This window comes from Labrus mixtus, chromosome 4 (assembly GCF_963584025.1).
Source record: "Labrus mixtus chromosome 4, fLabMix1.1, whole genome shotgun sequence".
In the NCBI taxonomy this organism is placed as follows: domain Eukaryota; kingdom Metazoa; phylum Chordata; class Actinopteri; order Labriformes; family Labridae; genus Labrus; species Labrus mixtus.
In genome coordinates, this window is record NC_083615.1 from 5,572,379 (window position 1) to 5,586,668 (window position 14,290).

The 14,290-nt window shown below is 39.7% G+C and overlaps 2 protein-coding genes and 1 non-coding gene across 4 annotated transcripts in view; all 3 read right to left on the reverse strand.

The window, feature by feature from the left end:
* LOC132972473 (FERM domain-containing protein 5) overlaps nt 1-2,480 on the reverse strand; it is a 60,012-nt gene extending 57,532 nt beyond the window's left edge. For both annotated transcript variants that reach the window (XM_061035334.1, XM_061035333.1), the window contains exon 1: nt 2,133-2,480. In XM_061035334.1, the coding sequence (XP_060891317.1) occupies nt 2,133-2,234 (102 nt within the window). In that variant the 5' untranslated portion in view covers nt 2,235-2,480. The remainder of the gene's footprint in view (nt 1-2,132) is intronic.
* A 2,524-nt stretch (nt 2,481-5,004) lies between these two features.
* On the reverse strand, nt 5,005-14,219 carry malt3 (MALT paracaspase 3). Its single transcript, XM_061035335.1, has 15 exons — nt 14,107-14,219; nt 13,767-13,837; nt 13,495-13,619; nt 13,262-13,400; nt 12,937-13,112; nt 12,614-12,710; nt 12,094-12,129; nt 11,792-11,995; nt 10,931-11,108; nt 10,662-10,736; nt 10,330-10,457; nt 8,863-9,012; nt 8,091-8,245; nt 7,399-7,515; nt 5,005-7,290 (listed from the first exon to the last, which is right to left on the reverse strand). The coding sequence occupies exons 2-15, from the start codon at nt 13,777-13,779 to the stop codon at nt 6,955-6,957; spliced, it is 1,929 nt and encodes a 642-aa protein (XP_060891318.1). The 5' UTR covers nt 13,780-13,837; nt 14,107-14,219; the 3' UTR covers nt 5,005-6,954.
* On the reverse strand, nt 5,993-6,064 carry trnah-gug (transfer RNA histidin (anticodon GUG)). The gene has a single exon. It is a non-coding gene; the product is annotated as a tRNA-His (tRNA).
* Nucleotides 14,220-14,290: the final 71 nt, after the last annotated feature.

Genomic DNA, 14,290 nt, shown 5'->3' on the forward strand with positions numbered 1-14,290 from the left:
CTGCAACATTGCATTAAATTCTGAGAGCAGAAGAAGCCCGAGGGCAACTGAGGATTTCAGGCACTTCCATCAACCCATCACTAGACGAGAGCTAAGTCTACAGGGCTGTGTAATGATGAGTGTTCACTTTTTTTTCCTCCCTCCAAACATGGTGGAAGGATCCATAATTCATTAAAGCAAAAACTTAAGTTCATGCATTACAGCTGCCACTGGCTTAAAAAGACGGAAACACTTTCTTCCCTTTCCTCTCCCGGCAATGCTTAATGCTCAGCTGTTGTGCGCCATATTTTGGATTAGAACGTCTGAAGCTGAGGGCGGTTTTATCAACACCATGAAGATGTCCATGTCACTGAAAAAGTTGGTACAGTGTCGAAAAAGGATACCAATAAAAGTCAGGAGGAAATCTGAATTCTGAGCTGTTGAACAATTTAGGGAGAAGTTCGGTTTAGTGGGAGTAAAATCTCAACCACCTGAAACAGGAAGGTATAAAGAGAAAGAGGGAGAGACAGGGACGCACTCTGAGGTAGCGATAGATCATACGAGGCGGAGAATATATGACCTAGTTATGCTTCTTACTTTGCATTCCTGAGTCTAGGTGTCCTATGTCCTGGGTGATTTAAATGTTGGCCAGCCAGAAGCCTGCAAAAAAATTGGAGCAATGAAGGCACACACTCAATGTCAGGTGGATTAGCCTACAACCTCCCCAGCTTCTGGTGTAGACAGAAAGATAAAGGAAGCTGCAAGACAGTCACAACAGAGCTGGAGCGTTCTCCTTTTTTTTTTTCTCTCCACACCCCTCCTTCCGCCTGTATCGTCATCAGCCACCCAGACCACACGATTCTACTGCAAGCAGCACACCTGCTGGCTTCACAGTCCATCTGGCCCGGCTCCATCTCTGTGCTCAGCTCAGAGCAGAAATGCAGGTCTGTTTACAACCTGGGCACACAGTCACCATCTACAGTAATTGCAGTATCTGTTTCACTATTGCATGTGTGGGAGAAAAGAGAGGCAACTGCAGTAAGGCTTGCTGATGATGTTAAAATTAGGCCTACTGAAATCAAACACTTTTCCTTGTTGTCGTCATGTTCACTGTTTCACATCGCAGATTATATTTCTAATTTGTGCAGAGAGGACTTAATGTGTCTACATGTTGCTGACTCAGGAAAGTCTCTAAGGATTTCTTTACACCTACAACTGTAGAGCCTCCACAAAGGGAACAATATTTTGGTCTTGTTATTGATGTTGACAGGCCCTCTCACCTACTTTTTTTTTTTTTGAATCAGCGTGAACATTAAACTGCAAGATAATCAAAGCATTGCTTGTAGTGGTGACACAACAAGCAGGGATTTTTAACATCAGGGCCCCAGTTCTGTTTTCATCTGTGCAAGCAGTCTGTCTAAGACAATATCTCTGAGGTGTTTTTTTTTTCTCCAGCAAAAAAAAAAAGATATTTTTTATGGATAACATGTCATAAAATTCACATAATGGCTCACTGAGTGATCACAATTACATCCATCAACAACACGTTTTATCTCCATGTTTTATAATCTACAGGATCCACATTGGAACTTCATGGTTCATGTTCGTCAGAGGAGCAATGGGATACCCCATGTGCATTATTGATGCCAAAGGTTTAGGGGAACTGGATGATGAACCAACAAGCAATATTCAGGTACGCAACACAACCTTATTCTAATAAATACGTAAGGAAAATAGGCTAATACTTCCTTTTAACTCTGTGTTTAAGAGTGCAATGTGCTTCTGACAGCCCATCAACCGGAGCTCTAGGGAAATGTCATGTCTGTCCTACAGAGCTCCTTGACGTCTCGCACAGCCTGCCACACAAACCACTCGGCAATAGTGGGTCATGTGAGTAAAAAAAATACAGTCCCTCAAATGTCCTAAGAGTAATTTGAAATGACAAATAGACTAACTCTACATGTTTGCATTCCAGGGCTGTTTTTTTTTTTTTTGTCTTGGTAGACACCAGCAGTGGGACATGCAGGTCCCTCTGCTGCTCAAACACTCGCCTCTCTGTCTGCCAGGTCAGACACAATCGCAGCTCTATTCAGTGCTCTGCGGAGTGACAAAAAAAAAAAAAAAAAAAAACCTGTGGTCGACAGGTGACTAACCTGAATGGTGCAGGTATATTCCGTATCGTCCAGCAGTCTGACGGTGCAGCTGTATTCTCGCTCAAGATTCCTGATGCTGCCACTCATAAATCTGCTCAACATCTTCTCAGAAGAAACGCTGCTCCGCTGCGTCTAGAACCAGAACAATAAACTCAACACCAGCGTGCGAGTGAATGTCACATTGACCACAGTCCCCGGTCCCCTGAACGGCCAGCAGCCACGGATTGAGCCGCCGAGGCGTGCACCATTGTTGTCCCCTTTAAGTTGTTCGTGCAGCGGGCCCGTGCCAAGAAGAGCAGAATCCAAGGATGCCCGCATCCAGATCCGGAGACTGCTCTGCCGTGTTGTGTGTCTGTGGTAGAGCCGAGGATTATCTCTCACCATTCACAGCCGCCACTTGAGCGAGCGGGCGGGTCCTAACGAAAACTGACGCCGAAGTGAACCAATGGGAGCGTGGCATTTCCCCACTGGGTTTAAATGTACAATTTTGTTTTTTCTAAACAATGCAATGTTGTAATTTCAAACGACCAAAACAAAAATAATAGACCATTTGCTTTCTTTCTTGTTTATGTTATTCTATTTTTTAAATAAAAAACTCTGGTGATTGAAAACAAATCCTAATCATATACCCAATATTTCTTTATGCTGAGAGATGTAGGCTACACTAAGTCTGTATTGGGTTTGTGATTTAGTCTACATACAATATCAAAGAAGTCCAAAATCAAGAGGCTATCCAGCCTACATGAGTGGAATATCTATCCCAGCCGACTTGTCGTTGAAAAACAGGCTTTCATGAGAATCCTTATTTGGACCCACCACAGTCATGACATACTTACTTAACCCATCTTAGGTGTGATATCACTCTAATTGTTTTTTTTACAAATGTAAATAGTTATTTCAAAGTTAAGGTAAGCACCCGTAAAAGGGAGCGATGCATTATTCATGTTAACGCCTCCCTGTGTCATAGCAGGTGAATATTGAATGTAGTCGACTGCCACCTGCTGGCAACACGTCGTTAGTCCATTTTAAACAGAAGTCACTCCCCCAATTGTATAAACAATGTTTTACTGGTTTCATGTGGGCTATATTTAGTTTCACAATTATATTTAAGTGAACATGAGATAATCCACGTCTCGATTGCAGGACTTGATATCCAGATTTTACACAAGTCCTCTCCACTCCAAGCCGTCAACTACATGAAACAAAACTCAACTAAATATAAGGCCTATTTCTTGATTGGTCCAAAATGTAATTTAAGGGAGATGATCAGATCTCATTTCTGACTAAATAATCTGGGAGAAGAGAAGATACAAAATCTCAAAATATGGATGCATTAAGGGAAGAGTAGTACTGAAGATGAACAAGAGCAGTATCTTATGCTGGAATGACAGCGCCAGGAAAATGAAATATGATATATTATGATGAAACTTTTAACTTTCAAAGGACTATATAAAGTATTAAAATTGTATAATATGGTTTGGGAAGAGGGAAGCACTCCAGCAGGTTAGAAGGAAACAGTTCCAGTAATCCATCTAATTATAGGTCAATTGCCCTAACATCACATATATCTAAACTAATGGAACATATGGTTAATGAAAGGTTAATCTATTATTTAGAGGAGCAACAACTAATAGCAGGGTGTCAGAGAGGATTTAGGAAAGGCTGGGGTGTTTTGGATTGAGTCTTAAATTTTGACGATGTGATAAGAAAGGCACAAGTTAATTAATAAAGAAAACGTAGCAACTGTGTTTTTTTGGTGTAGACAAAGCTTATGATGTATTGTGGAAGGAGGGACTTTTTAATAAAATGCATTTAATGGGAATCAAAGAATGAATGTATAATTGGATAATTGACTTTTTAAATAAAATAATCATTTACGTTAAAGTAGTAGAAATGGAACTCCACAAGGCAGAGTGATAAGCCCTCTACTGTTCTCTATTGTGATAAATGGCATATTTGGAGCTGTGTAACCAGATTTGGAGGATCAATTAAGTGGAATTTGGGGGGGAAGAAATGGGGATTTAAATTCACACAGCTGACAAAACAAAAGCAATGCACTTTACACATTTCACTTTTTAAGGTGTTTATTTTGACACCAGATTAATGTGGAAAGATCATTTTAAAAATGTAACTGATACGTGTAAAGAAGTTATCAATGTGATGATGGGTCTGGTGGGTTGGACTGAGGGGTAAATATTGTATCCCTCAAACACATACAGGCTACCTCACTCTCAGCAGATCACGGCTAGATTTTGGAAGTGTTGCATACTGCATCAGAAACGTCTCTTACAGGCTTAGATACCATCCAGAGCACCTACTGTGTTTGGGTGCAGTGAGATCCTTCCCTGTGTGCACACTCCAAGTACAGACAGGAGAAAGGCCTTTGTGCAGGAAACAGTGACCAATTATTGGATTCATTTGAAAGGTCATGATAATAATCATCCAACTACAAGAATATTACAAGATTGCTGGGAAAGACAAGGTACACCAAAAACAAGTTTTGGCTGGGAGGTGAAGCAACAGCAACATCTGTGAGAGTCGGTGAAATAGAGTTTTGCTCATCTGTTATTTGACCTGATACCCCTATAAGGCTATAACAGGCTCTGGAGGTAGATACATAATTACTGCAATTCAAGGCAAGGAATACAAATGCAGATTTGAGCTTTTTATTGGTATACTGAACACAAATAACTAGAGCATATTCAGACAGACAAAGAAAAAAGAAAAAACAGGAGCAGCATCAATACCAAGTCACAAAACTGAAAAAGTGGATATACTTCTGATTTATTATCTGTAATACAGTTCAGTTGTTTGCTATTTGGACGACCCTGCATTGGAGTAAGCAATATAAGTTGAAAAAAAATAAAAAAATAAAAGTCCTTATTTGCAGTAATTGTGTCTGCACTCTGTAGTATCATTTAAACCAGGCATATCCCATGTCCTGTATAAAGTTATCATATCACGAAAGAACAATAGAACACGACATTGAAGTCTTATTATAGTGGGTTCCTAATGGGACTATCAAAACCTGAGGTTGAGACCAATGCAAAGAAAAATACAAACAAACCATGAGTGAACCAGAGTCAGGTTCAGGGATTGGAAACCGGTGAGAGGAGGTAATTTTAGCAAGATTACGGATAGGGCACAACAGACTGCAGTTCACTACTTCACACTGTGATAGGAAAGCATCCAACAACAACTGGTCCCTTTGAGCACTATCAGGAAACAGAATCTGTAGCGCGTCATATTAAATGCATTATAAGGTGGAAAGGGAGCACATGTTTGAATAAATGCATAACCAACTGGGGATCTAGTAAAGGGGGAGGGAAACTCTTTTATAGTTTCATAAGGGAGACCGTATAGGAACATTATAGAAATAGGGACAATGTAGGAGCTGACTGACTCATGCAACTGCATGGATGCTTTATATAGAATAAATGTGCAGTTTTTATGTAAACATAAAAGGTAATGAGACAGTAGCCTATAGATCACCTCGCTAAAAATGGATTAAGGGCAAATCAAGTATCCCAGTTTACAATTCCAATAAGCAAAACAGAAACTAAATCTTTTATATGGAGCAAAATCAAGAAGCAGTGGCAGGTTTATATAGGACACAGACACTAATGGAATACATCTCGTTTTTAAAACAAATCTTTTCTGCAGACTTCTTGGCTGATAACTCCTAATATAAACAATTAGGGAACAATAAAGGACTAATGCAGTCAAAAATGAAATAACGGTCTGCTTAAGTAAATGACAATAAATGTGTTTGCGTTGGGATCAAATACTATAATTCTTGTAACAGAAAGTAGGACTAACGTAATTAAAAAAAAAGAATCCCCGATTTATTGACACCATCCTGCCGTGACCCGGATTCGAACCGGGGTTGCTGCGGCCACAACGCAGAGTACTAACCACTATACGATCACGGCGAGCTAGCAGGAGCCGGTTTTGCAGGGCAAGACTTTCGGTTTATAATCAGAGTACCTTAAGGGAAGAAAGTCAAGGTAGAAGAAAAGGAAAAAAAAATAACATTTTCTAAAAGGCAAAATAAAAAAAGCGCAATTCTTGTGTTTTACACTGCAGCGACTAAAACGAAGAAAATGCAATACATTTAGTAGGCTTGTGTAATTTTACGGTACTCGTCGTAAAAACATTACTGCATATTTTATTGTATTCTTTTTCTGTTCATTTACTGTTAGACATTCACCGAAACCACACAAAAGCACATTACTGATGTTTTGGTTCTCAGTGGTCTGACGTCACTTACCAAAACGAAGTTAGGATTCTGATTATTTCTGGTTACACACTGGTTAAGACACTCCAGAAGTGTTATTGTTCATTTACATAAAATACCTATGTATCAAAACTAAAACCTACGTTAGGTACTATTGCAAAAATTGCAACAATACATTTTGGTGGATAGCCTATATAAGACTAGAATAGATGGAACAGCCAGGTTTCAAACGATCGATAAAAGTAATTTATTTCATAAATTATCAACAGTAGCTCAAGTTTATTCTCAAAATTAGGCTAGCCAGCTTGCCATTGATTATAAAGTGATATTTATAATAAGTTAAAAAAAATGTATGCTTTATTTAGTGGTTAGCAAAATTAAGTGTTATTAGGCTATGTCTTGTGTTGTGCCAAAAAATAAGGATGGTCGGCAACACAGAGCCAAACCTCAGTCATTCACTCATTCATTATCAACCATCACAAAAACAAGAGGCATGATCAACATCTGTGTGGTTCCTTATCATACAAGTAAAAAAAACATTCAGTTCTTTCAATATAGTATTTACAATAATGGGGCCAGGCAAGTCTATTGGCAAAGAGTATAGTCTTGCAGTTCATTTTCATCGTTTTCTTCAGGTTCGTTGCTTGTTGTACCTGCAACTTTAGGAGCACACTCTGCCTTTCTTGTGCAAGGGCGACATGGTCCAGCCAGAGTCTGGCGCAGCTGTTTTCCATTTGAAATGTTGCCCATACTTTGAACAGAAGCCCCTTCTTTTTTCTTGCTTGCTGGTGCATGGTTCCTCCTGTGAAGATTGCACGATGCCACCAAAGGCTTTCCTATTTCCACCTTTAGACTGTCTGTCTCGCGCAGCTGATTGTCAATGTGTGTATAGTGTAGATCCACTTTGATGACCAGTGATTCCTAACAAAGCCAGGTGAAAAAAAAAAAAAAATTATCACATTGTACCAGCCTTTCTTTTTAAGACTTGCTAAGTTATAGGAACACGTGTACATATCATGGAGGACATACCTTCAGCTTTTGAAGGGCACAAAGTCGCAAAGAGCAGTCTGGCTTTTCAGATGTCATAAACAGAAGGGAGTCCATCTCCCCTGACCTGCAAGGGCCGGATAACAAGTCTTCCATTGTCTAAGGATTAAGAGCATAAAATACTTTGTAAGCATCAGCATTATTTTCAACAACAATCATGAAGCATGTTAGTCAACCCTCCAAAAAACTGCACAATATTACCACTGGCCTAGCCCTGACACGCTGCTAGAAATGAACTGCAATAGTCATGCATTCACAAATCAGCCACTAGATGGCAAGCTTGTCAAAGGTTGAAAAACGTGAATGGAGGTACACGTAAGGCACATGGCTACTAGGACTTCCTGCTTTGTCTTTGTCAGTGGTTGCAGCAGACTGGAAGTCCATATTTGGGCACAATATCTCACATGTGAAACATGGGGGTGAATTATCATCACTGAGAGATTCTTGTTGGATAATGGAAACCGCTCTACAGTAAGCAGCATGGAATTTGTGATGTAGTAGATACAACTCACATTTTAAAACCTCATATTTAATATTGTAACTCTTGAATAGGAAAGTCTCGCTTCAGTAGGGTGTTAATCTAAATGTATCAGACTGTCACTGCATATATCTCTTGTGGTTTCTATATGAATGAAATGAAACTTGACAGTAACACTGAAGAAAACAATATTTACAGGCGTGCTGCTCAGAGTGACGGTGCAGTCCTGGGTTCTGGGGCCTGTAGTCTTCACAATGGCAAAAGCCACCAAGACGTTTGAGAACAAAGCCGAGAAGCTCACTTCCACTTCTACCCCGCAAAGGAACATCAGCCGCTTCTTCCGTGGTAGCTCTGAAAGGAGATGAAAACACGTGTTTACAAGTTCCAAACCTGTGTGTTGTGGTTTTAAAACACTAAGATAAAGTATGTGATGTTGTAGAGCCTTTTAAGAACCGCATCAGTAACTTTCCATCCGGTCTGTTAATTTAAGGCATGGAGATTTGTATCCTTTATTTGGTCCCAGAGGGTGAAAGATTTTCAGATTACGCAATGGAAAAGAACACAAAACATAAAAAGAGGCTAAATGTTAAATTGTGGAATTTTTGAGATTATAAAAAATGACTTCCTTCCATCTAACAGAAAAGCAAACTTTTGTAAAATACACCAATCCTCTGATTCAACTTCCTCAAAAGCAACCAGTAGCTTTTTGAATGTTGTTGAAACCACCACACTAAACCAGATTTCTGCACTTGGTTTGACACATGCTGCAGTGTAGGAGTAGTGAGGAGGAGTACCGGTAAATAGGACAATCTCTATCTCCTACTCAAGGTGACAAGAGACCAAGAAGAGGAAATGTGGTTAACCTGATGGAAATAAATTTATATTTGTTTCGCATTCCGTCTTAAATATAATTCGACAAACAGGAAAAAACATATGGGCGTACATTTGGGGAAAATTCCCTTACTCACCATTTGCTTGTCTCCAACAGGCATCTCGCAGGTGGAGTTCTCTTGTGTGGCCGGTGGTGCGAACTGGGTCTGCAAGGGACCTGGGTTCCGTCAGGGTGTGTTTTATCTCCACCACCTGCTTGCCTATGACTAGAGGGTCTCTTCCAAGATCTGTTGTAGACAGAGAGACAAAATGCCAGGTGAGAAATGTCATCCCTATAATACCCGGACATAAAGCACTTCAGAAACGTTGGATGCAATTTTCCAGGATGTTCTTCCACGTGTTACTCTGTGCAATTCGACACGTTTTTTTGAGAAAATCAACCCTGACACATCCACACACAACAGCACATGTATGTACACTCATTCGATGATGTGTCTGCCCCAAGTTTCGCAATAGCCGGGTGAAATTAATAGGAACGTATCAGATTCAGCATAAAACAAAAAGACAAACAGCATTGAGGAAATTAGGGAAATTTTAAATAACAAAGTCAGTTATTGCAAGTGATTGTCTGGACTGGATGATTGATGGGGAACCATTCCTCACAAGACTCAATACATGCAACAAAACAAGTCATTACACTAGTTAACTGGGCGGACTAGCAGGGCCAGTAGTGAAACCGTGCTCAAATCATTGAATAGAGATTTGTACTTCACATTAGAGAAGATTTGGTTTCAGGGATATTTTGAGCAAGCTGTCTACACTATGTGGTTATAATGAATGAGCAACCTCTCTCTTTCCATCTCTAAATAAGTCAGCAACAAGATGAGCGGATATTGAAAGTAGTGGCATGATGATTTTAAAGTTACAACATTTTGGCAGAATTTTATTTAATAAAAAAAAACAAAAAAACAAAGAGCTTAATTTCAAACAACCATTGTTTATTTGACCATCTCAGCCGACCCCGATTCTGTGCGTGAACCCATGAGAGCAGAGGCAGGGGCTGCCCAAAAGGCAGAGCAGCTGTCTTGCACCCTGTAGCTCTCAGGTTTCTTGCTGTTCTCTAGCCAACAGTGTAAATTTCCAGAGAATGAGGTCACATGCTTATGGTACCTCGAAAAATTATTTCTACCAGAGACGCATCAAGCAGACAAACAGGCTCTTAAGACAGGACAACCTGATAACTCCTCCAACCAGGCTCTGTCACGGCTAGATTTACAAGTCCTGTGTAAACAACACTGAAAAGGATTTGCTTACAGTTATACAACTTTTCTGCAAACCAGAGAAAGACCTGTTCCCATCAGATCTGTTTACCCTCATTCTGAACAAACTGTCACTATAATGAAGGGATACAATCGAAAAAGGGTAAGCACCTTTTGGGGAACCCCAAAGATGTAACCATAAAATATTTCACTTGAAACAACCACTTCCTATTTGGTGTACTCAAACCCACAAACGTACGATAAAAACCAGCATTGTTTGAAATGATCTAAGATTTACAGCAACATTTTGGGTAAATTCTTAGAAGCCTTGTTGACAATTCTTACCCTCAGACACCCTCTCCAAGACATGTGTGACTTTCACAGACTGCAGGATGTGCGCATTCAAGTACTTGGTGAAGATTCCAGTACTTTTCCCCCCATCCTGTACTTCAAAAGCCTCAGCGTCTTCACACCTGCAACAATAAGAAAAGAGAAAAAAAACTCAGAGCAAGCAAACCTTTTGTCAGCCTTTTTGATGTACGTCATGTTAAACAGCATTTTGACTTTATTCATAGAACGTATTCCTAGGTCAGTGCTTGCATGCTTTTATCAGTAAGTTGGTAAGGTTATTGGTTCTAAGTAAATAGTGGTAGTTGTAAAACATAAAAAGTACATACGTGGCATAACCATAAACAGTGTTCCCACTAGGTGCCAGGGGCGTGATGGCTGAGGGCATGCAATCCTGGTTGTACCTTTGAAAAAGTAAAATACCGTTTTTTAGAAGAACACAAAAATCTAAGAGAATTCTGATAGGTTACATAGCCCGACAAATTCAACCTAATTCAAACTTTTTAAAATAAAATATTCTACATTTGTGTGATTCAGTATGTGCATATCCACATGGCACTCATCTCTAAGAGGAACAAAGATTATTTACTGCACCTACCATTTTCTACAGGTATCCAGTAGGATAACGTTCAGCGCAGTCTGTCTTTGCTGCATGCTGTGCATGACCCTCTGCACACAGACGCAGTTTTTAGGGTTGTATGGTTGTGGAGCGTCAACAGCTACCAGGTAATTTCTCCCAGCACGCTCATACCCATGACCGGCATAGTAGAAAAGTCCTGTAAATGTTGATAAAATACACATTAAGTTACCCCTTCAAGACATTAAGAAATACATTCAGCACTGGACTTATTTTGTAATCCTGACATAGTAATATTTAATGTTTGGAGCATTAGAGAAAAAAGGCACACTGGGGATTAAAAAGATATGGCTGACTAAAATACAGTAGTGTGATTAAAAAAATGTGCTTCTTCGTCTTTGTGAAATTTGTTTCATTGTCAGCCAGAAAACATGGAGAATAGAAACACAGCATCAAAATGACACAGCAGGACGCTTCTGCTGTCATTTTTAGTTTATCATTACCATCATTTGGTAATTCAGTTTTCACACACAACTAACTACCTGTATGTTGTCTTTTCTAAACCCCGTTTAACTGATCACAGGTCACATGTAGGAATATGAAGGTCAAGTCGACTGTCTGATTTTCTATAAACATAACATAAAAGTGCCACAGCCAGTCAGAAAGTTCTTTACATACAATGTTGGAAACTTTGCATACACTACTTTTTACACTTTACAGCCCAGTCAGCCACACACATACGTATGAGTATGTGTGTGTCATGACCCAAGACAAGTGGTCAACAATTAATAATGGCCACAAAACACCAGTTGAAATATTAAACCTATCTGAGGAATGAAGCTCATTTAACCAAAAAAATAAGTATTGGTAGTTTGTGCTCACCATAAACTCCTCTATCAAGGAGCTGAATGAACTTGTCAATAGCAGCAAGCATCTCCTCCTTGGTGAGATCCAGCAGTGAAACCACTCTGAAGCCAAGCTGCTGCAGGAGGTTGGACAGCTTGTGTACATCCATGATGGGGGCCATCAAGCCAGGGTGGTTGGAGTAATTCAGGTTGCCAATAAGTAGGGCAACTTTATCAGAGGCTGAAAGATAATATCAGAGCAGAATGCATTTTCAAACACACAAGGTAAAGCTGATGCATATCGTAATATCTTACTTAAGTGTTTTTATTATTCTTTACCTGTGGGTGCAGGAGGAGGAAGCTGGTGCATTTGCTCTAGAGGAAATTAAAATAGAGAATCATTACATTAGTATTTTAAAGTTGCATAAAAAAAGATCTCAACTTCTATGATTCTGCCCAGCAGACTCAAACTGAACAGCCCAGCTGTTGTTGTTTTTTTTTTTTTGCTAAGTATTGTAGCCTATACCACAGATTAATGTACAAACAGTAGACATTCAGCAAGAACTAGTTTCACTTTACATCACTTTCCTGTTTTGTGTCTAGGGCTTGGACATGTACTATTTGGAGTCGAACAACTTCCTTTTTGAAATTGGAAAGTACCTCCAGCATAATGGAAACAACATAAAGCCTAAGTGCTAATTCAGTGGAATGAAAATAGTGTGTCAAAAACGCAGCTTCTCAATCGTTTCTTTAAATAAAAAAAGGAAGTTAATCTATTAAAAGATGATTTCATTCTGAATTTTTTTTTTTTAATCAAGTACAAGTCATTTTTTTAAATGAAGTAGCAGCTTTGACTTACCAAGTTCAACCTGGACCGGTTCAGTCCATCTCTCTGCTAAGACGTTAGATACTGAGCACAGGTATGATCCCTCATGTTCGGCTGTTGCATGTTCAATCTACACGTAACACAAACGATAAAATAATTACCATTGCTTGTTTTTCTGCGATCCAGCACATCAAAACGATATTGTACCGACAATACTAGCCACATTTTCCAAATGAATTACATAGTCAGGGAAGGCTGATTCAGAGTAGGTAAAATGACACAGTCAGTAAAGCATTGTGTAAACAAACACTGTCAGGACTGAGGTACGTAAACACTTCCTTGTTATCCTTCCTCACCTGCAGTGTGTCACTGGTTTTGTCCAGGAGTGGCTGTCCATTTCTGTACCAGTGATAGTAAGGAGCTGGGATGCCAAAGGCTAAACAGCGGAGAGTGACTTTCGTCCCCTTTCTGACTGTCTGGGGTTTAGGGTTGATGGCAATGTGCGGCTCGCCCGTCCAGTCTACTGGCAAACCTGATGTTGTTTGAAAAGAAACTAGTAGAATCAAACCCCACAACATTAAACTAGAAATATGCATTCAATGTATTCACTGCCAACTAACAGATATGCAATAAAAACACAAGTACCATACTAATTCAAGATGAGAATCACACAATGCACACCTGATTTATCAATGTCCAACACCTTCACTTTCACCCAGTCGCTGAACACACAGTTATAGAGGTGGTCACTAACTCGGCACACAAAGAGTCGAGTTTGTTTAGCTGCGATGGTCAAGTCTGCTTTTTTGCCACCGGGAACCTGGAAAACAAAATAATGATTATGTCTCTGGAGAGGAATGTTTTGGCAGAAGATTTTAATTCTTGTATTCAGTGCACAAGTAAACTCCACACACCTCCTTCTCGTCTTCAGTGAACCACTGGTAGTTGAGGATACCTGTGCCCTCAGCACGGACTCTCAGAGTCACCTTGTGGTTCACAGGCACACACACAGAGACAGGATGCAGCACAATCACGATTTCTGAAACAAATCAGGACAGAGTTTCATTTATCTGAAATCAAACTGTGGTGCTACTGTAATTTTTTTTACTATGTCTAGTAATAGCTGAAAAGTCATGGCATGCCAAGGCTACAGTTCGGCGTGGTTTCCTGGAACAAGGTAACATACCTCTGATCATCATTCAACAGGGATTTGGGAGGGATCCAATTATCAGTGCATCTTATTCTTCTTCTGCCAGACTGAATGGTAAATCAGATTTTTTTTTAAAAAGTTATTTCAGTCAGTCTAGGGCTACAGACAAAAACAAACTAAGAAAAGACTGCGAAATAAAACGATAGGAAGTCGAAGTATATTTTAGTCCATAATCCACTCGTGACTTCTCATTTCTTGTAAAGTTGGAATTCAACAAACCGAAGTTACTGTACCGTCAAAAAGAAACAGCCTCATTTAGACATGAAAACGATGAGTTTACAAAATGTTTATCATAAACAAATGTGTAAGTGAATACCTGCTCTCAGCCTTGGACGTGTTGAGTAGCTGCCAGCTCTCAGGCACAATAAGTTATTTCCCCCCCGCTTACAATCTTCATACTTTGGTGATATTGACCTAACTCTTCCTTTTCCCGGAATGAGGTTGTGTATACATGCTTTACCGTAGAGCCGGTAATACGGGAGCACTCTGAGAATCTTATA

What these genes read in the sequence shown, in the direction of transcription:
- malt3 (XM_061035335.1), bottom strand. An exon ending in AAACCAGTGACACACTGCAG is followed by an intron (nt 12,711 to 12,936) that starts GTGAGGAAGGAT and finishes TGTTACGTGTAG; the next exon opens with ATTGAACATGCAACAGCCGA. An exon ending in CCTTGATAGAGGAGTTTATG is followed by an intron (nt 11,109 to 11,791) that starts GTGAGCACAAAC and finishes CAACATTTACAG; the next exon opens with GACTTTTCTACTATGCCGGT.